General features: G+C 37.2%; 2 protein-coding genes across 3 annotated transcripts in view; one reads left to right on the top strand and one right to left on the bottom strand.

Moving 5' to 3' along the window:
- Positions 1-22,116, bottom strand: part of LOC120631391 (sortilin-related receptor-like) — a 56,255-nt gene extending 34,139 nt beyond the window's left edge. For both annotated transcript variants that reach the window (XM_039900936.1, XM_039900937.1), the window contains exons 1-4: positions 21,799-22,116; positions 20,366-20,620; positions 12,325-12,486; positions 8,284-8,535 (exon numbers count right to left, since the gene is read on the bottom strand). In XM_039900936.1, the coding sequence (XP_039756870.1) occupies positions 8,284-8,535; positions 12,325-12,486; positions 20,366-20,620; positions 21,799-22,050 (921 nt within the window). In that variant the 5' untranslated portion in view covers positions 22,051-22,116. The remainder of the gene's footprint in view (positions 1-8,283; positions 8,536-12,324; positions 12,487-20,365; positions 20,621-21,798) is intronic.
- Positions 22,117-23,389: 1,273 nt separating this feature from the next.
- On the top strand, positions 23,390-26,315 carry LOC120631745. The gene is made up of 3 exons (XM_039901425.1): positions 23,390-24,004; positions 24,670-24,772; positions 26,305-26,315. The coding sequence occupies exons 1-3, from the start codon at positions 23,558-23,560 to the stop codon at positions 26,313-26,315; spliced, it is 561 nt and encodes a 186-aa protein (XP_039757359.1). The 5' UTR covers positions 23,390-23,557.
- Positions 26,316-26,329: the final 14 nt, after the last annotated feature.

The following is a 26,329-nucleotide window of genomic DNA, read 5'->3' as shown; positions in this document are numbered from 1 at the left end:
ATGAACCACAGCAATACCCACACAAAATCGCGGTTGTTCGTCTTTGTCGGTATAGCAACCGCCGGCGTAAGTTGCCCACCAGACCTTGAATAGCACTAGACTAAACATTAAGTTTGTTTTGATTAATGCACGGTTCGAGGAAAACATAATATGCGCTTTGTTATTGTTGAAACCTGCCACACCATAATATAAAGGTGTGTAAAGTTGTTCTTAAAATCCATCCAGCACAGCTAACACACCAGCACACCAATTATATCCCCGGGGAAAGGATATAAATGTATCTTCTCCCACAGTGCCACACAAGTGGAAATAATATCCAAATAATATATGTGTAATAATAAAAGGGTAACCTTCTCCTATTCCATATTCCCGTACTTTAGCAGGTGGACACGTTTATTATATCCCTTGTCAGTGGATATAATCGGGGGATATAATTTTTGTCCCCTGCCCGTGCTAGCGCTGTAGCACGGGTAGCATAGGCAGGAGACAATTATCTCCCCGCGGAAAGGATAAAAATGTATCATCTCCCACAGCTTTATCAAATCTCAGAGCATTGCACACAAGTGGAAATAACATCCAAATAATTTATTTGTAATAATAACGTTTCAGTACTTTAGCAGATGGACACGTTAATTATATCCCCTGTCAGGGGATATAATCTGGGGATATAATTTTTGTCTCCTGCCCGTGCTAGCCCTGCAGTAGGTGTACATTTGCGAGATAAGACTAGCACTTAGTTGCATTACTATAAAATAAAGCTTCCACACATACTGTTAATACAATATGTGTGTTACTTAATAAAAATGCCAACAAATTTATGTTTGCATTTTTGAATAAGTATTTGCTTATAAGATCTTTCATCCCCAATTCGTAGGTGTACGCTGGTAAGATAAAGATATTGCCTCTAAATAAAAGCTTCCACACATACAGTACACCTACTAGTAGTTGCCAGCGACTGCAAACAATCTTTCAATAAGTAACACTTTCTTATACGATTATTCATCCTCAAACCGTAGGGGTACACTGATAAGATAAGGATATTGCGCTTAGTTGTACCACTAAATTTAAGCTTCCACACCTACAATACACCTACAATAGCGTTCCTAGTCGATGAAACTATGTAATCTAAAATAAACCTAGTTTAAAAATTCACAATAATTTTGACTGTGTGCGAACAGCATTAGGGATGGATTTTTAGGATGAAAAGTAGCCCATGGCATGGCCCGTATGGCCTATGTACTATGTACTGCTCTAACTGCCTTTGAAAGTACCATTAAATTCAATTACCTCGGATAACCAGACAATCTTTAGTAAATAAAAGTTTTATAATTCCTTTTTAATGGTTTTTAAACCAGGACTGGTCTGTTTACTTAAAATAATAAAAGATCTGTGTATTACATTCATATCACTTATCTTTTATGGCAATAAATAATGAACTAAGAGACCGGAAACATTCACACTTTCGAATAAGTAATATTGCAAGGTGCCAACGCCGCCAGTTACTTCGTAGAACTACGATAATTTCCGGAATAAGCCTACGTCCGCCTCCATGACTTCCTATCTCTGTGGTGATTATATACAAAATATCACCACCGAATTTAAGTATTCCAAATTTAATGTATTTTTTTAGTTTTGCAATCAATTCATTTGATTAGTACAATTAGGCTTAGTCCGTTCTAATTAAACAACAATAAATAAATAAATAGATAGATATTGATATAACTACAGTCTTACAGCTGGAGGTTAAATAACTGTGAACCGTCCGTACTCAATCTCTGCAAACTATTATTCTTTTTATTTCAAATCGGAATAATCAAATCATTCCTTGCCTCTTTGAATATTCACCCCTTGTTTCTATCATCCTAGGGATGAATTTTGAAGAAATACTTAAGAAAACTAAATTTTTTTTTGTAAATAGTTTGCTTAGCCACTTTATGTGGATAGTTATGAAATAAATACTTGCCAAAACTTCAGTTGCCATGTTTATTCTATAGTTTTATTATTAAGAGTATAATAATAATGTATTTATACTTCTAAAACAGAAATACGTAGATTTCATTCTATAATAAAAAATAAAAATAGTTTTATAACTAGCTTCCCCCGCCATTTAATTAAAAAAAAATTTTTTACTTGTAAACAATTCAGAGTCCATAAGCTACGCTACGTTCGTACTATCTAACTTTTTTTTCTTTTTGCTTGGGTCCGTAAGGATCGTAGCGACTAGCTTGTAAATAAATATCTCCCGCAAGAATTTCTATATCAAATGCAAAATGTAATGTAATACGAATGCAGTTATCGTCATCACTACTCACTACTGTATACACATTTTATATGTAATAAACGCAACAAAAGTGCCCTTGAATAAAGAAAATTTGACTTTAACTTTGAAAAAAATATATTTTAAAATCCGATTATTGTACCCGAAAATATCGCGATGCTACAAATAACTAACTCTTCAGTTTTATTCCGTACAAGCGGCCGTCCGCGACTTTATCCGCGTATCTTCTTAAAAGATACGCCGACGACGTAGCAAACTTTTAAAAAAAAAATGGATATAATTCCGTTATGGCTTAACTTCAAACGTTCGCACATCACGCGCAACACGAATTCTCAAAAGTAATGATTTTTCCCGTTTTTGCAATCCGCTCCTTTTGGGCGTGAGGTTTTACAGCCTGCCTCGATAAATGGTCTAATCAGTACTTATTTCCTGAGATTAGCGCGTTAAACCAAACAAACTCTTCAGCTTTGTAACATTACTATAGACATATTTAGATCCTCACTTTTATTAGTACACTCAATTCGTGAATCGACAAAGAGATTCAGGGTTCCGATATCGTGTAGGTATGGGTTAAATATAAGTGCCCTACTGCCTAAGAAGCCATCAACCATTTTAGAATGCATCATCACTTAACACCAGGTGTGTTACTAACTTGTAGTTCAATCAAAAAAAAAATGACAGAATTACCTATCGTAATTCGTAAGTGCACTCCTAAACCCTTAAGAAATACGTCGTCACAAAATGTTGTTTTCTTTAGCGGTTTAGTCGACTGTTAGACAATCGATATTGGTACTATTATATAGTACGGTATAGTCCGTATTTATTCAATCAGGTCGTACATCCAGAATGACCGTTAACATTTCCTGTGTCGCACTACATTTTATTGTTCGCAGCTCTCTTGATGTCTTAATTTTAACCGCTATGTATGAGGGAACAATGAGACCTAACTAAAACCGGGATTTTCTGGAAGATTTCATAGAAAAGCGTCTTGTTCATCATCATCATATCAACCCATTACCGGCCCACTGGTCTCCCAGGCAAGAGAAGGGCCGTAGTCCACACGCCTTCGAGAACATTATAGAGAACTCTCAGGCAAGCAGGTTTCCTCACGGTGTTTTCCACCACTGTCGAAGCGAGTGTGTTAAATTGCATAAAACGCACATAACTTAGAAAAGTTAGTGGTGTCTGCTGGGACTCGAACTCGAACCCCAAAAGTTATGCCGGAGTTTAAACTACTAGGCTGTTCACTGCTTCATTATTGCGCAATATTTGACTTTAAGCTTTATCAGTAAATCAGTCATTATAAGTTCATTATTGAGATGGCACGAATCGTGTATATTTATAAAATTTGGTCGTACATAAAGACTGACCGTTAGCATTTCCGATCAGGAGATAAGATCCTATATCTAAAACCAGGACTTTTCCGGATACACCAGTATCTTGGTGCATTATTGCGCGATGTTTTATTTTAAGATTCGTCAAACCTAATAGTTTTTGAGTAACCCGCTGCCAAAGTTTTTACTGTAAAATATCAGATTCAGCCCTAACATCACAAGGAAAATTAAAATCATGTGACTCTTGCCACTTTTTTAGGTACGCGTCGCCTAGTGTAGGTGCTTTGTGTGTCGGTCTTTTATCTGCAGTAGAAAAGAAAAGAATGTCAGTCTTAGAATGTTTTGAATTCGTTTGTATGGAAAAATAAATATATTTAATATTTTTACCGGATTCCTTAAGTGAAGTTCCTAAAATATAATTTTTATTAATACATAACTATAACCTAAAATAAACTATTTAAAAACTAAATAAAATCTAAAACGTCCTCGAAACCACCGCAGCGAGGCACAGTTCCTAAGATGCTGGCAGCATTGCCCCTCTGGATGGCCAAACTAATTCGTTGGCCAAGGTAACTGCCCGCTCTAGGATCACCGGTAGACTCGATAAGCCTTTTCGATAATTCTTTGAAAAGGGCTCTTGCCTCCGGACCCCACGGTCCCAAAGTCTCTACACCAAAAGGCACAAAAATGAAGCTGCTATCCAGGTTTTCATATTTACGCCTCTTGGCCTGCTCGGCACTGGAAGCAGCCGCACCTACCATTGACGAAGTGGCCTGGATGTGTGATGCAGCTAGGGTATCAACACAAGTTGCATCCCACAGAAGTGACCTTCCAAGCCTCCAAGGTATGAGCGTCATACCATCAGGTCTCTTGCCATCGCTTCGCGCCAAACCAATAGGTTCTAATACAGCTGGATTCCTTATGAAATATACTTATGCATCTTATGCATCCTTTAAAATTGTTTCGTATCTCGGTTATACGTTGCATATGCAGTCTATAGAGTAGGTATTTATTAAATTATTTCGTACATAAGAGTGACCGTTTCTTTTTCCTGTGTCGCTATATATGAGGCTATCAGAAGACAAGAAGACCTTACATCTAAAATCGGGAGTTTCTCGGAGATTTCATAAAAAAGTCTATTATTTTCATTATACCCGATGTTTTGTTTCAAGTACAAACACAAACTATTCTCTAACCTACCTAATGTCATTAAACCACCGTACCTAATCTTGTTATGCAAAAACATATATTTTTTAAACGTAGTGGCTTCATCTACTCGTACGCCTAAGCTATTCAATAATCGTATTCCGTGAACTGATTTTCATCGACGACGTTCGGACTTTCCTGTTCGAAAAGGAAAATGTCAGGTTACAAGAATAACAATCTATATCATGGTTTTTTTTTTTTTTTAACATAATAATAAATAAATATACTATGACAATACACACATCGCCATCTAGCCCCAAAGTAAGCGTCGCTTGTGTTATGGGAACTAAGATAGTTGTTGAATATTTTTATGAATATAATACACATAATATACAGATAAACACCCAGACACTGAAAACAATCATGTTCATCACACAAACATTTTCCAGTTGTGGGAATCGAACCCACGACTTAGGACACAGACACAGAAAGTAGGGTCGCTGCCAACTGCGCAAGTCGGCCGTCATTTTTGGACAAGAAGCATTACAGAAATGTACAAAAAAATGGTCCACACGTCTCTTTATCGTCCAGCGTGATGCAGATTCGGCTGTAGACGAATCAGCATGACGATGGACAACTCAACTAGCAACTCAACTAGCACATTTCAAAAGGGCAATAGCTCCAGTTAACACCTACGCCACAAGTTGATAGACACAGGGCAGAAATTTGTAGATCGTGTTCCTTGCATGCTTTGCTAAGTGTTGCTCTAATTATAGATGACGGTTTCCACTTACTATCAGGTGGGAAACCTATTAGGTCCGCCCATTATTATTATAAAAGCAAAATACACCGGCTACCACACCCTTCATTCCGGAACGGAGCAATGCTCTTTGGTGGAAGAAATAAGAATAAGTACTTCCCCTGACAAGCTGTGTCGCAAAATGCTTTACTTCTACTTAAAGGTCTACTTCTAGTAGGTACTACTAAAAGTTCTACTACTACTAAAAGTTCTACTACTACTAAAAGCTACAGTTTACTTTCCATTTCATACCATTAATAGAAAATACAAAACAGAAATGTATCGAACTATTAGTAGGTAAATAAAATGACGAAATAATGCATGTATCACTTTAGGTCAGAGGTCAAAGTTGTGATTCAACGAGAACGTTCTAGACTCAAAGGACTAAACGGGACAAATTTGTCTCGCATTATTCACTTTAGTAACTACATCCTCGCGCCGCGCCGCCGCTAGAGTGGAATGACAACTGTCAGTGCGGGATAATAAGGGAATAACAGATGCGCGTTTAGTATCACACTGAATTTCGATCTCCCTGGCGCATCGCTGTGGTTTTTAACCCCCGAAACCCCGCAAAAACGACGGGGGGTTTGACCTGTCTGTTGTGTGTGTGTCAGTCTGTGGCATCGCATTTCCCGGATCAACGGATGATCGGACTTTGATTTCTATTTTTGTTTGAAAGGTGAATTAGTCGGGAGTGTTCTTAGCTACGTCTGAAAATCGGTTTAAGATGGCCGCCGCCACAAAATGGCGGATCACATAATTTTTCAGAACTCCCTCTATATGGGTATCAAATGAAAGGGCTTGTCTAGTAGAATACCATACATGCTGGCAAATTTCTAATCCAAGATGGCCGCAACCCCAAACTGGCGAATTACATCATTTTGTAAAACTCCCTCTATACGGGTGTAAAATTAAAGGGCTGGACTTGCGGAATAATATACACTATATTGAAAATCGATTTTCTTCATTTGTAATTTGGAATTTAAAATTTTTGAATTTTCTCTGTTCTGGTCTGGTCGGAAGCTTCGGTCGTGGCTAGTTACCAACCTACCGAGAAAAACGTTCCTTTAAGAGATTTATAGTTCGGATACCACGTTGCGTAGATACCGATTAGCCGGATACCATCTTAGACTGTATCATCACTTACCAGCAAAAGTTTGTATGTAGGTAAGTATGAACGTTTTTAACTCCTTCACTCCGCAATAAATTGACTGAAATTTAGAATAGAGATAGAGTATATCGTGGTTTAACACACAGGTGTACTTCCTCACTCTTATAGCCCAATCAGACGGCAGCTCCGATACGAGCGGACCGAGATCAGGCGCGGGACAACGTCTACAAGGCACGGGGATAAATGCGAAAATTGCCAAACATCAGTGTGGTACTAAGATATTTTTTGGACAGAAAACCCGATACTGTTTATAGGTCCGACCTGGAGATCGAACGTAATGATCTCCGATTTTCTATCTTCTGAAAAAACTCAGAACCAGATCTGAGCTAGGGAATTAGGAGTGTTTATCCCCTTGCGAAGAGCTCATTAAACAACCAGTCCCGGTTCAAGCCCAACCCGGGAATCGAGCCCAGGACTTCGTGTCCCGCATTGTTAACCACTAGAGCACCGAGGCATTAACTTAATTATACATAATAATCACACAAGGAACCTTGAAAAGTCGCGCGATCGCATTTTGTGAATATTAAAACGCCCGGGTGAGCAATATTATGAATAAAACATGATGTCGAGAGCTTGATTGGATGAAGAGCAACTATTATCTCGGCCTTGTTCAGCGAAAGTGTACACCTCACCTCACACGTTATGTCATGCTGCATCAGACTAATCGATTTATGGGTTCAAATAAAGGTGCTACATACACGGTGCACCGACGCGTCGCTTGCGATACATAGTTACTGTAGAATAGGTATATTATCATACTATTACCGACTTATGTAACCGATAAAAGCAAAGTTCTTTTTTCAATATTGTTAACAGCTTAATGTGCTATTCAACTAAAATCTAATATATTTCGGAGAAAGGATGGACGTTGGGGTCCCAAGGTGCTGGAATGGCAGCCCCGAACTGGAAAGCGCAGCGTTGTTCGACCCCCAACGAGGTGGGCACACGACATAAAACGCGTCGCAGGTAGCCGCTGGATCTAAGCGGCACGGAAACGTGGAATTTGGAACTCCCTACAAAAGTCCTATGTCCAGCAGTGGACGTCTATCGATTGATTTGAAGGTGATGATGGTGATGGCAAATTACGATTCATGAATTTAACACAATATTATGAAATTAATACAGAATTGCGGCAATAGTCTAGTTAGAAAGGCTCCGCCTGTACTATTGTGGAGACCGAGTTAAATTCTCAGCAAATACAATTCATATTTCGGAGTTATGCAAAATTGCATTGCAATTTGTTGTAACTTTATAAATAACGATGTATACATATATTTATGCATATATTTTCTTTGTTTGTCATCTTTTTTTTGTTTTTGTATCTAGATGCATTATAATATGCAGAGTAAACTAATGGACTAAAGATAGCATCAAATTATAGTCAAAGTTCAAACTATTGTAGCAAGAAAAAAAAAACCAACAAGGCTTACCTGCAACTTTATGAATTACGATGTATATTTATTTATGCATATATTTTCGTTGATTATCAACTTACACGATTTTGTTTCTGTATAATATATTCAAAGTAAACTAGGAGTGCAGATAAAAGACTTACCTCTTTCGACTGCTTGGTGGCGAACATGAAATCTCCTTTGATCTGGAAGTCCTTAGCGTCCGCGAACAGTTCGTGGGCGTTCACCATGATATTGGCCGGGTCGTTAACACTGAGAACCGTGCTGTTTCCACCTGGCTTCCATCTCTCCACGTAGAACATTTTGGAATAGCCCGGAGCTGAAGACCATAGGAACGTTTTCACGTAGCTTTGTATCAACTTGAAGGTTTTCCCGCCATCCAAGGTCATGTACAGCTAGAACAAAATTATAACTTTAACCATCGTCATCACTCTCGGCCTTTTAATTTTTATTTAATACTAGCGTACCTAGCCCGCTTCGCCGGGCTAGATTTTGCTTTATTTTATTTAAACAATATACTTACATCATGAAATTTTTAATTTAAGTCTCATAATATATTAAATCACATATTTCTCTGCGTATTTATTCTGTTCTCGAGCGGGTGAAGATAATGATCTTAGATAATGATCTACACCCATGTACACCCAACAATAGAATATCATTATAGTAAATAAAAGCTGTATTTGACAGTTCAAAAATAGGAGTGCTCCGATCGTCACCAAACTTTACAGGACTACTCGCCAGGTCAATCCGGAGATTCCCTGAAAGTTTCATGGAAATCGGTCCAGCCGTTTCGGAGCCTATACGGAACATACCCACACACTTTCTCTTTTGTATATATATAGAAGATTGCCGGACCAAGCTGATGGGGCACCTGATGGTAAGTTCGCAGGACATGTAAGGAACACGTCCTTCAAAATGGCGCCTTGTTTAATCAACCGGCAACCGCGCGCTTAAGAATGGAACCCAGCAAAGAATTAAAGACTGCGGTAGACGGTAGTACTACCCGGACGAGCTCTGTCACCAAAAGCAGTGCTACTACTAAATGGTCTAGCCAGGCACACGCCTTCTTACTCTAAATGTTTTTTTTTTCCGGGGAGACGGTTTCATTGATTTAGGGCTGGCGTGAACTAACGGTCACTATCACATGATAATGATAATTACCAGGAACGACAGGTTAACGTGCTCCTCGAGGCACGCAAGAAGAGTAAGTCTCTTTTCTAATTCCGGCTAAGAAGTACTGGCCAGATCCAGCACATGATCAGAGATGGAACCTCCTAGCCACCAGGTCATATATGCAGTTGTTTAATATTTAATTACTGGTTTGTTTTTATGACTGGTTTAAAACAATCCTTTCATTCCTCATTATATTTGGCGAATAGTGAAGCATGATTTTGTTCGAAAAGAATTGCGAAAAGAAGGTTACCATCGATTTATTATTTTCGCGACATTACCTACTACATGCTTTATCCGTGAAACTTTAGCCCATTTCAATAAATTGTACCTTAAAAAGAATTTAACAAAATGTAGTTCACATTTTAAAAACTTGACGAAGATCTGCGGAAATAGAAGAAGGAATAGGTACCGTAAATGGACAGTTAGTTACTTACAAGCATTGGAAAAGTTTAATAACATTACAATATAATACCGCAATGTTATTAAACTTTTTTTAAAGAATGGTCGTTTTTTTAAAGTTCTACGAATAATTCTGTATAACTGAATTAGTTAAATAAAACTAAATTACTAACTAACATAACGAATAAGATCGTTCATCAATATCTCGAGTTAATATTTCTAGGAACGGAACAAAATCGAAAGTTATATGAACCAAAATAATATCTGCACCGGAATATTTCGGTTTATCACTCTTCCTTCTAACCAGTATTTATTAACATTTCACATGTTAACACGCATGAGGCACATGGTCGAGTCACACTCGAGGAGTCGCATTCGAGGTTGCAGTAATAATAATAAAAAAATCGGCTCAGTGTGAGCTGGGCTCACACACGGTGGGTTTCATACCAAGGTGCATTACGAAACACTACATAGAATTGGCATTACTAGTGGTCGTCCGCGGGTCGATATTCGGCCATAATTAATTTAAATTATAAATTAAAACATCATTAAGGTTCTATTGTCAAAGAATATACTTCTTCCTTGAGTTAATGGCTAATATAATAAAATGAAAATACACTTTATTGTAACAGAACGAAATTATAAATAACTAATAACACAGTAACAACAAAATAATCTTTAATCACAGATTTTGTCAAGGCTGCACTGTCAATTTGCCTCTTATTTTCAGGCAATCCAAAAAAATATTACTAAACCTACCTACACGCATATATACTCTATATATGCGTGTATGTGTAAATACATGGTAGTGTGGGTAATGTTTTTTTTATTGATATAATGTATGTTTTATGCGTAGTAAAAAAAATAGCATTCTGCACTCCTGCTCTATGTAAACTGTGAGTGTGGGAAATTTCATACTCTTCATTAGCTCCATTTTACCCCTGCCTACATTTTGCCACATTTAGAGGAAAGTCATTAAGTGGAAAAACCGTGAAAAATCTCTGCACAACTATTCCGACGTTATGCCACGTTCATCAATAAGGTCCCGCGACATACGCTAGCATAGCATGATACGTCCTATGAGCAGAGTCCTCAATGAGTAATAAGAGAATACTTAGTATTTCCCACAACATACGATATCAGCGTTCATCGGGGACCGAAACTTGACCCAGACCTGATGTATGAACTGACTCATATCTACAATAATATAATAATAATTATTATTAATATCCTAGTGATAAGAGACTTTGTATGAATTTACCATAGCGAGTCCTCCCAATAAAAAATATTAATTAACCTAAAGAGGTTTTAATTTTAGTATAAATAAACAATCGTCAACCTCCCTGGCGCAGTGGCGCTGTGGTCTTATAAGTGGCAGGTTCCAGGTACGATTCTTGGGAGTTTATAATATCTAAATTTTCTCTCGTCTGATCTGATGGGGGGATTACAGCCCTATTTTCACCGTTTCAATACGATACCGCGTAGAATCTGTTTAGGGCTATGGATTTAATAGAACAGGTATACCCACAAAAGGTTATTTTGCTACCACCTTAGACTGCACCATAGAGTGGAAAAAAGAACTTAGTTGCTGGAAGCAAATGACTCGACTCTCTTGGACACACAAGATAATTTAATTATTCATTATCTGAATTCAACAGCAGCATTCGTCCACCGCTGGGGATACGTCTTTTGTAGACATAAGTCGCTTGTAGACATGCGTCACTTGTAGACATATGTCTCTTGTAGACATATTATGTCTTTTGCAGACTAAGTATGTGTCGTAGAAATAATTCTTCTTTTTTTATTAATAGTGAATATGACGGACCAAGCAGTTGGCCCACTTTATGGTAAGTGGAAATATTGGATAGAAGCTACTTTGCGGAAATCCATAATATATTATGAAAATTAAGTTTAATTTGCTTTACTCCGCGCACAGCAGCAGAATCTTGTAATTTATAATTACTTCAATCCGTATACTCCACACCAAACAGATCCTCCGCAATGCACTTTCTACGCACGTTTCGCTCCGAAACCGGAGCATCCTCAGATGATGTTGACTTTACAATGAATTATTCATCTTTGTCTGCTGCTGTTCGCAGAGTATAACAAATTAAGCTTAATTTTTATGATAAAGTAAGTAGAAACCCATCGTCTTATCTATTAATCCGAGGAGTAGGTGTTAAGCTTCCATGTGCCTGTAACTACATAGGCCACCACGCCCTTCAGAGCGGAACACAGCAATGAAATGACAGAAACGCTTGTACGGGAGCTATGGTGATACGCTAAACCGTAACAACAGGAAGATCTTCCTCCGAGCGAATGATCGAGCTCGGGGACCGAGGTCCGAACATTCATTTTTGGAAATTGTATATATAGGCATTCTTCGTGAACACTTCGCTAGCGCGATGCAGGATTTTTGGTAGCGCCATCTAGTTCTGTAATGTGGAGACCGCTACACGCTGCTTTGTGACAGAAAGCATGGTGGTATGGTAGTACTTCCACGGACGAGCTCTGTCACGAAAAACTCTTCCGCTACTAAATCTTAATCTTATAGACATACATAAATTAATTATTATAGTAGATACCTAATTATAGGATAAAATACTTACATTTCTCGATGAATCTACTTTATCCAAGATAACATATCTGTTGGGAACTTCTTCGTCAAATGCCAGCTCGCTAGGGTGGAAGCTGAGGTCCGATCTATGTATGGTGATTCCGTTATCTTGCGTATAATAAAGCTTGTTATTCGTCGAGTCCACAAATACGCACTAAAATAAAAAAAAGCGATAAGTAAATGCCACTTTGTCCCTGTATTCTATAGAAATGAACGTGTTATTTATATATATGACAACCTATAATCGTCCAAGTCCAACATAAAATTATCGTAAAGGTCATATTATTATTGGCTTGGTAATATTGTAAAGGTGTATTTTAAAGATGCAATTGTAGGTATCTGTTTTTTTATCTAATTAAATATCTTCATCATCGTTATTATCAACCCCTTACCGGCCCACTCCAGGGCACGGATCTCGTCGTCCAGAATGAGAAGGGTTTTTGTCGTAGATAGTTCACCACGCTGACCAAGTGGCAAACTACACAAGCCTTTGAAAACGTTATGGATAACTCTCAGGCATGGTTTCCTCACGATGTTTTCCTTCACCGTTGAAGCAAATTATATTTTAATTGCTTACATTAAAAACGCACAAACCCCCGGAAGTTTGAGGTTCGTGCCGAGGTTCGAACTCGGTACCCCGGAAGCGTATACTATCACCGCTAACAAATAGTATCACTTTTTTTAAATATCGTACAAATTATACGCATTGAAGAACAGATCTATATATATATAAAAGAGAAAGTGTGTGGGTATGTTCCGTATTGGCTCCGAAACGACTGGACCGATTTCAATAAAACTTTCAGGGAATCTCCGGATTGACCTGGCGAGTAATTCTGTAAAGTTTGGTGACGATCGGAGCACTCCTATTTTTGTCTTTTGAACTGTCAAACTGACAAATACAGCTTTTATTTACTATGATGATATTCTATTTTTGGGTGTACATGGGTGTAGATAATGATCTTCACCCGCTGGGGAAGATAATGAATACGGAGAGAAATAAATGATTTAATATATTATGAGACTTAAATTAAAAATTTAATGATGTAAGTTTATTATTGAAATAAAATAAAGCAAAATCTAGCCCGGCGAAGCGGACTGGGTACGCTAGTTTTTTATAAAAAAAATGAACGTATCGTAAACCGGCGGAAATTCATAAAAATTCATGTTATACTTCAATCAAAGGCAGACAAGTTTTACTTGTTCTTTTGAAATCGTGTAAGGTCAGGTGTTTATGTTAAAACCTACCACCAACAACTACAACTATAATAATCGATATTAATATTGTAAACACGATTATGTGCCGTGTGGCGACGGTAGATGAGAATATAGTTGTCACCACCCATTCTCTTCCCGAGGGTGTCGTACGAGGCGACTAAAGGAATATAACGGAGTCAAGCAGCAGCGTACTCTGTAATATTACTACCATCTACTGATATACTATAAGTCATTATGGGCAAACCCCCCCGTTAGGCGTTACCTATTTAATTTTTGGCTCAACCACAGCACTGATCTTGGCGAAATTAGACGAAGATATGTGGCTAACATATGACAACACAGTTACGCACTGGGCCAGCGTGATGGACCCCTTCTCATTGTGGACGGAGACCCGTGCTCTGTAGTGGGCCAGAAATGGGTTAATATGATAATGATGATTCTAGCCGAAGACGGACATAGAATAATTTTTATCCGGGAAAATAAACCCGGAACCGTCCCGTCCATATCCCGAAAAACTTTATTATCTAGCAGCTATTGTCCGTCCGCGTTCTTCATCCGGGTTTATTGCAGTCTTTTGACAAATCCTGTGGGAACTTTTCGTTTTCCGGGGATAATAAGTTAAGCCTGTTTTACTCTCCGCCATTTCAACTAACTCTGTGCTAAAAACCAAGTTCATCATGGCTTAGCTGGGGCGTAAAGGAAGGACGAACAAACAAGCAAGGAAACGAACAAACAATCGCCCTTTCACATTTATAATATTAGTAAAGATGTATAATAGAATAACAGCCAGTGGCGTGCATAGGGTTTTCGGTAAGGGTATGCATAAAAAAAAATAGGTACTGAACATGCTATTTTGATGTTACTGTATAATTTTATTTGTGAGTAGGTACCTAACCTAACATTGTTTGTGATACCCATGTAGATCTTCTCATCATCTCCTATTTCCAGTAGGTATAGTAAGCTCTGAGACGACCGACTAGCGAGTTTTTTAAATTGTCTGCCATTGCGGCAATTACATTAAATAATGTTTTTTAGTGTAAACAATAAACAAACATAGGTATTATTATAAATAAATAATGAAACAAAACATTGATCACTGCTATTCGCCTGTTTCTGTAAGTCAGTCAGAGCTCTTTTTACGTGCCGCTCCTTGTAAGTGCATTCCTTCCTTTACGAATAATCTCAATTAAACGTTAGTTAAGAATTAGCTCTAAACTTACCTACATTTTCCAAGCACACTGAACCATCAGATCACACGCCGAATATAAGAACTTTCTTACACTAAGAATATTCCTCACAATCATTTACAAACAGTACACTGTCACAAAGGTTAACAATAATAATTGTAACTATTTACAAACAACCGTACAGCAAACGAAAAAAACAGTAATTAATTCTAATTCGGTGAATATAAGTTGTTATGACAGAAGGTAAAAGGTAAACAATAATGGCGCTGAGCGATCGCCAGCGATAATGAGAATATCATAGTCAAAATATGTCCGTAATATTTTCTTAGTACACAAATGCTATTAAAAGTTGTCATTTGAAGAATATTACTTCATCAGTTACCAATGGCACCTGGTATACGTTAATAATTTATTTAACATAATTCGGCAACTTTTAATTTGGTTATTTTAATATACTTTTTGAACAAATTAGGTACTTATAAATTTCTAAAGACCTTGAATGTAATAAAATTCATTGATAAATTTTTTAACTACAAAAAAGAATTATTGCCGTTTAAAACAATAACAAACAAAGCAAATTACTTGTGCTTATAAAAAAACAAAGCATACATTTGGATTTCAAATTTCCGTAAGCAGTGCTTTTAAGATTTGCACACAAGCGAAACCCCTATACTGGAAACCTGGAAAACTCGCACACATAGAAAGAGCCAAATATTGTGTAAGCACGCACGCGATTATATCACTACACACCAGAACTTCCATGTGTGCTGGTGCACACAAGTAACGACAGATGCATTCAATCGCCGTGCTTCTATGGAGACCGCGGCGGCGCGGCGCATTCATTCGAGCGACGAATAAACGATTTGCCCGGCAATGGATACTTAATCGTGAAAACCCCAGCTAATTTTATGAAATTTAAATTATATTTAAAGCGTTACTTTTTATTTAGGGATACTGTTTACAACTCAAAATTAAAATATAGTCGAAATATTATGCAGTTTGTCTATTTTAGTTCTAAACCATGACACGGGACTTGTCCATTGATTTACATAGAAGTCCGGCCGGTTTTAACTAGATGGCGCTTTTATAGTTTTCTATAAATTGTTTAATTTTTTTTCAATCTTTAAATTTTAAGTCGTCCTTATGGTCAAAGAGGCCCTGATGTCAGGGTATGCACTGCTTATTTGCATCTATGAGATGCACGCCACTGATAACAGCGTAATTTATCTGTTACTCGCGACTTCGTCCGCATTTTTATCGGTTTTAAAAATTCCTGAGGGACCATAAATCGTTCACGGGATAGAAATGCAGTATTCCATGCCCCATCTCCAGGATTTTATCTATGTCATTCGTGCCAAATTTCTTCGGATGCAGATGCCAAGACGTTTGCCTTAATAGGCAACAAACTATTAACTAGCACTTTCGCGTTAAAAACCATTACCTTATGAATATTATAAATGCGAAAGTGTGTTTGTTTATTTGTTTGTCCTTGCAACCAGTCAATTACGTACAATATTTAACATCACAATCTAAATTATACCAATCAAAAACATACTTTAATTCTGTTCGACCAGTTATATAAAATCTAAAAGTATTGGCCAATAGGTTAAATTTTATTTTTATTATCACTTCTGACGATATGATAAGCAATAAATTTCTTGAGTCATTTCATCAGGTGTCAATAATTGGGGATTATTGTCAACTAGATGAGAACGCAACTTTGCTCGCGTTTACCTTTCGATGTCACTATGCCATCACCGGCCCACTGCAAGACACGGGTCTCCTCCCACAAAGAGAATAGTTAATAGACTTCACGCGTCTTTGAGAACATTAAGGAGTACTCTTAGACAAAAAGGTTCAATCACGACGTTCTCCTTGGCCGTTAAAGCAGTGATATTCAGTTGTTTAATACGCATATAACTTCGAAAATAGCTGTCAAACTAGTAAACATAAAATAGATCAGATAACTATAACAAAAACCTCGCAAAAAATGCACATAAATCTGTTGTTCTAGGTATAATAATGACAAACCAACTATCACAGTTTTACATAATATTTAGTAGTGAAGTACAAATTTTGAATAAAGCTACAGTTACTAATATATTTACGAATTTGTTTGTCAAATTATCTAATCTATGTTTCAAGGTGACTTATCGTGTAGAGGTGATTTTTGTATTTAATGCGAAATAAACAAAAACACGCGATCTAATGTTGATGATAATTATCTTTGGGATTACGGAGCGCTAACAGCGCGTAAGTAATTCTACTTTTGGCTGTAGAGGAAAAGTGCTAATCAGTTACAGACTAAAGTTACCTCATGCCATATTGCGGAAAACATTTCGCTACTATTGCAAAGAGGATGTTTATGTTAGTACATAGGTATAATTTATATTTAGGTACCTATTTCAAAACTAGACTATTTCGGCTTCTCTTTAGGGTGGCTGAGTTCGAATCTCAGCCTCTAACTATTCTATTATAGTGCGTTGTACGCAATCAAAATACCACTTGCTTTAACGCTGATAGAAAACGTCGTAAGGAAATCTGTATGCCCGAGAGCTCTTCATAATGTTCTCAAAGGCGTGTGAAGCCCACCAATCCCCACTGGGCCCAAGTGGGCGACTACGGCATAAACCCTTCTTATTGTGGGGACAAACCCGTGGCCTGTAGTGGGCCGGAAATTAGTTGTTCAAATGATTGCCTTTACTCCTCATGTTCGTAGAGTGCGATAGGGACAACTGCAACTCAGACCGATTTTACCTATAAAAATCTGACGAGATCGACGTTTTGTATTCCCCTGTTTCCTCATCCAAAACTGAGCAGATTCAATAATTTATGTCATGATTTTAAGGAAGACCACCTCTAGGTTCCCCTTAGTCTCTTTCATGTATTTTTAAAAGGTAAATGTTTCGTAATGTTAAATGGTAACAGATTTTCTCAAGTAATTAGCTTATCAAAAAAAAAGAAACAATAGCGACATTTCAACATTAGACTTGAATAATACCATCCTTTTAACATACAGAACTGACCAGTGAACCGTTAGTAGATATAAGGACATAGACTTCGAAATAAGTACATTGACCACTGGCGCAACTAAAACAATTTCAACGCAGCAAAAAAAAAACGATACGGGTCTCAAATTGAGACTAACTGTATGCCGGGGCCCCCTTCATCCTCAACTATCATTAAGTCGATCAATTGGAATACTAACCAACCACGTTGCTTTATAACTCAGGCAAGAAACTAGATACCTACCAAATGTTAAAATTTGTATGCACGTTTTCACTAATGCTGCACAAGGCAATGCCTAAATAATAATCGCCTAATCTAAAGACATGGAGATTCCTAGGCATACATCAACCGTTCACAACTAGTTATAACCTAAAGGTTGGTGAAACGATTTTTACAGACATCGCCAAAATCAGGTTAGTAGGTTTAGTGAAAACGGCCATAGTCTAATAATTTATTACGATGAACCCTTAAATCCTTTTTTTAATTCCACTACAACTTAGCCCTTGACTGCAACTAGCACTATCCATATTTTGGATAAGATTTTGCTACTATTGCAAAGTGCATGGAGAAGGAAGAGATGATAGTATACAGGCATGTGAATAATAAAATAGGTATCTATTTCAAAAAACGTATTGGCTGTACTGAAGCGGCGATAGCCTAGTGGTGAGAACTTCGGCTTCACTATCGGGGATCCGATATCTAATCCTAGCACGCACCTCTAACTTTTCTATGTTAAAGTGCGTTTTAAGCCACTAATGTATCACTTGCTCGAACGGTAAAGGAAAACATCGAGAGGAAATCTGGATGCCTGAGAAGTCTTCACGAGCTCCACGTGCCCACGTGCCCTGTAGTGGGCACGTAGAAGGTTTATTATAATGATAATATAATACAAGTGATGGGAAAGACGGCAGCCGGCAAGGAAAAAATACTAACACTAATAATATAGAAATGAGGAAGCAAAGTGCTTCGCAGATACGTGTCCATTGGATGCCATCAGTCCATAGTCCGTGCTAATAATGTTCTGCTTTTAAAATCCTTATCGCTTATCTTAAACGATCAAAAACTAGACAAAAACGAAGGTAAATTTGCTTCTTGACATGCATTTCAGCTTAAAACATAAAATGTAGCCTGAATTTAACAATTGAACCAATATTTATATGAAATCATTATTAACTATCATAGCGTCGTCTTCGATAAGTAGATGACTAAATAGTTAGTTGACTATGCGTTCTAGCTAGTAAGTAATGAAAAACGAAACCTCATGCGGTCATTCGACGCAAGTGGCATTTTGTTATTGTGCAGCAAAGTTCATTGACCTCTACTTAGCTAATGAAAGCCTATGGATATCGTCTATCAATGATACCGTCGTTTGAATGATGAAGGATGATAATGTTTTTATTTGGTAGAACAAAGGATATCGGCTTATATGAAAACAATCGCTTTATGCGTAAACGCCAGTTTTTGTGTCTTCCACTTGCTACCTCTTGTCACACAAGATATTATAGTCATTGAAATTGAAAATTTTAAGTAGACTAAGTAAATTTACAGTATCTATGTTCCATACATATAAAAGGAATTTGAAAAAATATTTTAAAATATGCATACAATAATTCCAAACGTATTGACTTCAAGTGGTGCAATAGGCAATTGGTAAAAATGTTTGTGTTCTTGGTTTCCCCTGGGACAAACCGGGATCCCTAGCTATCTAACCTAACCTAAGCCATAAACCTTACTACTTAACATATAATATCTTACTAAACAAAAACCATCAATCCGCTGGGTCAGTGCAATAGACTGCCTGCCTTAAGTCTGTAGTGGGCCGGTAATGATGTGATGATGATGATGATGATGATGATGATAATGATGAAAAAAACCAAATGGTGTCATAAATGATGGAGTTCTAAGGTATAACAAACTTGAGACTGAGAAAACTGAATAAAATCTGTTAAGCATATAATTGTCAGTGCAAAGCATGAATCCAATATACCTAATATACCTATATATAGGTTATTCATAAAAGTCATCATCATCATCATCTCAATCAATTGACGTCCACTGCTGGACATAGGTCTTTTGTAGGGAGTTTCACAATGCATGGTCCTGGGCCGCTTGCATCTAACGGCTCCCAGCTACTCGCCTGATGTCATCTGTCCACCTCGTTGGGGGCCGACCTACGCTGCGTTTACCAGTGCGGGGTCACCATTCCAGCATCTACGACCCACTACTTAAGACCCCAACATCCATCGGTTCTCCGAGCTATGTGCCCCGCCCATTGCCACTTCAGCTTCGCGACTCGCTGAGCTATGTTGGTAACTCTAGTTCTTCTACAGATCTCCTCATTTCTGATTTGATCACGTCGAGATACTCCTAACATAGACTTGGTTTTTTTTGTCATTTTCACAATGAATAACATGTCCTACAATTACAATTTATTTATATTGCTTTAGTATGTTACAACAAACAATTTTTGGTTGGCAATCTAACCAAAAGTGTCTTTGTTTAGTGCAGGTAGTGTTTAGTTTAATATTTAATGTATGATAGTAAAAAACTCATAGGTACTCAACTGGCTGCCCAGGGTTGCAAGTTACCAAAGTTATATAATAAATAAATTTAAAAACTTACAAATTCTGGATATTTGGCATGATTGAAGAATTTGTCCAGCTGAGCATAACCACTGTTGGCGTCATCTCCAAGCCTGAAGCTCTCTGTTTTGTTTGTGAAATTCTTTCCATAATCATAGGAAATGTAAAGAGCGGATGATGAGGTGGATCCTTTGTTTCTTGTACTGGAGTCTCTTGCCAGGCAAATAATTACATTGGAGCCTTCACCAACCCAGTGAACCATTAATTGCTGGTGGCTATCATTTAGGTGAGTAGTCTGGAAATAATAAACTATGAGTATACAAACTATGCATTCAAATAGATCAGGCTAATTTTGACTTTCTATCCAATACTATATACCTACAATAATAATAACTGGAGCAAAAGAGTAAATCTGATTTAGGAAAGTTAGAACACATGATTACAAAGCCAGATTGTTTTTGAATGTAACTGTTCAATAATCTTCATAAGGAGCAAATAAAGAATTACCATGGATCCAGGTAATGTGTGTCCTTTATGGAATGAAATATTCTTAGATACCTAGTACTGCTTTAAATATGAAGAACAAAAGAAATTAAACAAAGAAGGCATTGTTTGCATACAATAATTAACCCAAATACTTCTTATCAATATAACAAGGTAAATTGTAAGTGTATATTATTTCCTACTACATTTCTATTTATAAGTTATATTTTAATTGTAAAGTTTTCCTCTACTTCTACTGTTAGTAAGTGTTAAAAGGTAGTCCTTGTGATGATAAATAGATGAGTTATCATTATTGTTGGAAAATTATACTTTCTACATTCTCATTTTTACCAGTAACTATTTTAACATTATATTTGTTTGCCTGGGATTATAAAGTGGTATATATGCTTTTTGTTTTCACCCTCAGCCTGTGCTCTTCAATCATTCACAAAAATTACATTTACCTATACTGCATACTAAAATTATCATGGTTTCATATAATGATGCAATCTTAATAAACAAAGCTCAACTAAGCTAGTATACCTAATATATTTTATCCCATTTTGAATTTATAAGAAAGTATTTTTAATAAATTTTCCTCTAATTTAATAACTAATATTTAACTGTTGTGTTAAAGATGTATCGAGATTTTCTGAAGATACGGTACTAAGCAGTTAGTAAAATATTACGTGTTATTGCAAGTAATGTTTCCCAAAATAATTATTTACGCTTCGAGTGCCCTTCACAAACAAATAATAAAGGTCTTCCTTGAGTGACGCCGCGGACGTTCGACGTTTTACGATAAAAATAGAAGAAAGTACCTACGTAACAAAGTAAACATATAAAGCAAATTATCTTATTGTATCGGAAAGCGACAAGCAACAAAATAAATCACTGTCACATCATGCGGGCATCGAACGATAGTAAAGTACAAGGAAAACAAAGGGTCCCAAGCTATTGAACTATTAGGGAAAAGGAAATACTATTTACCCATGTACTAATACTTCGGTCAGCAGTTTTCTCCAGCGTTGGCGGTGGTATCGTGGCATCGCGTTTCGTTCTTTCCAAAGATATATCTTTCTCATCGGTGGATCTATTTATTACAGTTATCTTCTGGGAATCATGCACATCTGCCACGTAAAGTGTACCTCCAGGCGAACCATATTGTTGTTTACAGTGTACGCACAATAATAAACTCACTGTTGCGATAAAACTAATTTTAAATCCTAATGCCGCTATCATTTTGTCATCACTGCAAATCCAATGTCATCCAACTTCGACCGTAATTTGGATAAAACTGCGAGTTGCGGCGATGATTTACAAAACAATGAAAAGTAATGTCATTTGTCAAATGACAGATAAGTGACGGAATGTTTGTGACAACCTATCTGTGGTTCAGTTGCGAAAACCACAGAGCAATAACCTACCCATTACCCTGGATAGTGACAACCGCCATTTTAATTGTTTGTTTTTTTCCTTATTCTTCCTCTTCGAGAAAAGGCAAATGAATATCACCGTACAGCCACGTTTTCAGCCTTTAATATTCATATCTTATTTGGTTGTTAGTAAAGGCGTAAAGCCGTGTCTTCAGTAAAGTAATTTTTCCTATTTCGGGTAATTCATATGACTTAAATTTTTGAAGTAATATATTCTTAAGTTATTTTCTAAGCTTCCATGTTCTTTATAAGGTCTTGAGATGTGCGGGGGATAACTTTTGGTGAAAAAATCAAATTCTCAATTCTCAATCAATCTCCCCTGCTCAATTTCCCCTGATATTATTTATGCCTCCGCCCTCCGCAGTCTCTACGAATACCGAAGACACCATCAGCGTCTGAAAACCCGATGGACGCTTACACTCCCTTATCTTCCCCTCCAGGTTCCTTCAGTCTCTCTCCGCATAATAATAAACTCAAACCGTAATTAGATATACGAAACTATCCCAAATAGACATCTAAAACAAAAACTTCAAGATATCCTAAAAAAACGCGCCACCTCGTCAGAAAGTTCCCGCCTCTTCTTCTTTTAATTTATGGCTTTTCGTAGTGCCAAAACAGCACAATAAGATCCGCCTCAACCTCGCCATTTTAAATTGACTTTGGCATCTCACAGATTATTAAAAACAAAACAACAAACAAACAAACATGACAACAATTAAGAAAAGCAATGTCACAACATTTTTACTAGGCTATTTTTATCGGTAAACTATTATTATTTTGGGTATACTAAGACGATACCCAAGTCAAAGTAATAAACACAATAACAGGGCCAGTATTCCATAAGAACAATGACTATGCCGATCATGTATCCCAAATAACCAAATTTAGCTAGCCACTGTAGTTGACCTTCAATAAAACGCCTAACCCAAAGTTTAAATAAACTCAATTGTAAACTAAGGGTTTACAATGCAATATATGGATTTAACAGGTTATATTATTTGCGCACGACTTCTAAGCTTAAACAATCTTAGCATAATAAACTAAAAAAAAACAAGTAAAGGATGACGAAGTTGCGTGCACGTTGTTGTGGTGAAATATTTATACGATAAAATCTAAATCTAAAAAGGATACTCTTCTGAAATGGCGCATCCACACATGCCGCCGGCTTATGCCGCCGGGTTTGCCGCCGACTTTCAGACCGCCTTGCCGCTGACTTTGCCGCCGGCTTTACCGGCGGCCTGCAGTCGCGGTTGCAATTTACGCAGTAGTGTTGTGACTTTCGTTGAAATTAGTCGTGTACGTAGAATCGAAAGATGTTGGACTATGATATAGTTGCGTGTATCGCAAGTGTAGTGTTGTATGTCATTATTCATAAAAAGAACCGCAAAATCAAACGAAGATATTGGGTCAGACCAAGTCTTCGAAATAGGCCTAATGTGTCCCCGATACTTGAAGATTTTAGAAGGGACGACATAAACCGAAGAAATATTCGTTCGAAATTTAACACTTTTCTAAGGATCTCTAGTGAAGAATTTGAAATATTACTGAATTTAACTGGACCCATGATATCAAAAACTGACACCCGCTGGAGAAATGCTGTGTCAGCTTCCGATCGACTAGCAATTACTTTGAGATACCTGGCTACAGGAGACTCTTATTTTTCACTCGGTACACTGTTTAAAGTGTCTCCACAAGTTATTTCTTTAATAATTCTAGATGTTTGTCAAACTTTGGTGTCTACATTATCCAATTATTTAAGGGTAAGTACAAAATATCCGTAACACATTAGGTAGTTAGAAACTGAACACCTACATTAGAAAACAAAACAGACCACATACATTCACACAGTTACGGCATGTACAAGACACAATTATAATATTTGATTTTATACTGTAGGGGAGAGTGCAATGGGTAACAGTGAATCAACTTTTTTGTAGAGCTAAATATTGCCACAATTTAACACTTTTAGAATGTGTTTTTATAATAAAGCCTGAGCAAAATCAATAAGGTACACACTGCCATAGCAATCTTAGGGCTACCTTTCTCAGGTTTATAGATATGACTATTTTTTTAAAGAAAGGATTTCCCTTTCTTTAAAAAAAATAGTCATATCTGATGACGCCATGTGACTTTTGATTCATATTAAATACTTTTTACAAACTGCAGCATTACATTTTTAAAACTTCAAAATATTTTGCTTTCATACTTACTTTTCCGTCGCACCCCGGTAGCGAGTCAAGGGCAATACAAAATAGAACGTAAAATGCTATATCGTGTAAATGTGCGCATTATATAGGCCGCGTTCGATCCACTGTACCCCTTGATCCACCGTTACCCACTCTCCCCTACCTGGAACTTCACACACATTTTACATACATATAACTAGAACTAAACACACAAATATCACAAACAATTTTTTTTACAGATGCCGAATACACATGGAGAATGGCTATCAGTGGCTCGAAGTTTCATGCAGAAATGGAATGTACCTAATTGCGTAGGTGCCCTCGATGGGAAACATAATATACGTATACTATGTCCAACTAATAGCGGTTCTGAGTTTTTTAATTATAAGTCATATTTCAGTATTGTTTTGCTAGCTTTAATCGATGCCAATTATAACTTTTTATACGTAGACATTGGATGTCAGGGCAGAATATCTGATGGTGGAGTTCTACGAAATTCAACTTTATTTGATATGATACGAGATGGAACTTTAAGTCTGCCACAAGCGATTCCATTACAAGGGAGAAATACACCTGTACCTTTTTATTTCATCGGTGACGATGCTTTCCCCATCTCACAGAATATAATAAAACCGTTTTCTGGATATCATGCAAAAGGATCACCTGAGAGGGTTTTTAATTATAGACTTAGTCGCGGGCGCATGGTTGTAGAAGACGCGTTTGGCATTTTATCTAATAAATTCAGAATTTTGCATTCACGCATTGGTTTACAAAATGAGAAAGCAAAAATTGTCGTGATGGCTTGTGTCTCACCAGTAACCCTGTACACTCTTCACGAGCGCTTATTCCCGAATACTTCGCTTTCGGTAAGTGTTATGCCGACTACATAAGGTCAAAAACGAGAGTATGCTCGCCCGCGCTCCGTGGTATTATGTATTGTTACCGGGTTGTAGGTAGTAGGTATCTAAAATATTAATACGCGAAGCAAAAACTTTGTACCTACCCCTATTAACGAAAATATTGCATAATGAAATATGTATTTTAAATTTATTATGGTCGACCAACTAGTCTACTTAGGTAATTATAAGAATTTGATGGGTACTTACACTAGGTGTGTGGCTGTTCAGAGTCGGTACCGGTGCATTCTTGTCATTAAGAAATGATAACGCCTTATAAGCAAACCATTTCGGCAATTGAACATCATCCCGTCCAGATCCACTCCTTTTAGATTCTTCAAATTTGCGTTTTTCTCGAAAATAATGGCTAGATAAATTCTTCAGTTTTCTCTCAATTTCTGTTGATGCTATGTTGAACACAGAAGCAATATCCCTAACAGCATCGTTTCTTTTGTTGCGATTCTTGAAATCCATATGCCTTGGGTTCCACAATAGTTCATTTTCTTGATACTTTTCTATTAATAAAAGTACAGCACTATCATCCCAGTTAAATTCTGTCATTTTGTTATTTAAATGAATACGACAACACTACCACTCCGTATCGAAGCCGCAAGCAAACTGCCGCCGGCACCAAAAGCCGCGCGTGCCGCAGGTAAAAGATGCATGAGCCGGCGGCATGGCCGGCGGCCCGGCCGCCGGCCATGCCGCCGGCCGTGCCGCCGGGCATGTGTGGATGCGCCAAAATAGGTATAAATGAAAATACAAACACTTCGTTACAATTTCAAAATAATATCATAGATTTGTGTTACTTTCTGAATTATTACTATAGTAAAATAATAAATCAATGATCTGCAGTGTTTTATCTAACCAATCAGCAGAGATAATTTTAAGACTGTATTGTAAAATTTCTTAAATACTGGTATATTGGTACACGAAGGGATAACCAGTAACAGAAGTGACAAGTAAACCTATTTACAGGATATTTCTAGCTTATTTTTTACTT

This window comes from Pararge aegeria, chromosome 18, assembly GCF_905163445.1.
Source record: "Pararge aegeria chromosome 18, ilParAegt1.1, whole genome shotgun sequence".
NCBI classification, from domain to species: Eukaryota; Metazoa; Arthropoda; class Insecta; order Lepidoptera; family Nymphalidae; genus Pararge; species Pararge aegeria.
Note: the sequence above shows the minus strand (reverse complement) of the source record. Positions and strands in the feature narration are given on the sequence as shown.

What these genes read in the sequence shown, in the direction of transcription:
- LOC120631745 (XM_039901425.1), top strand. Translation starts at nt 23,558, where the DNA reads ATGTTGGACTATGATATAGTTGCGTGTATCGCAAGTGTAGTGTTGTAT. An exon ending in CATTATCCAATTATTTAAGG is followed by an intron (nt 24,005 to 24,669) that starts GTAAGTACAAAA and finishes TTTTTTTTACAG; the next exon opens with ATGCCGAATACACATGGAGA.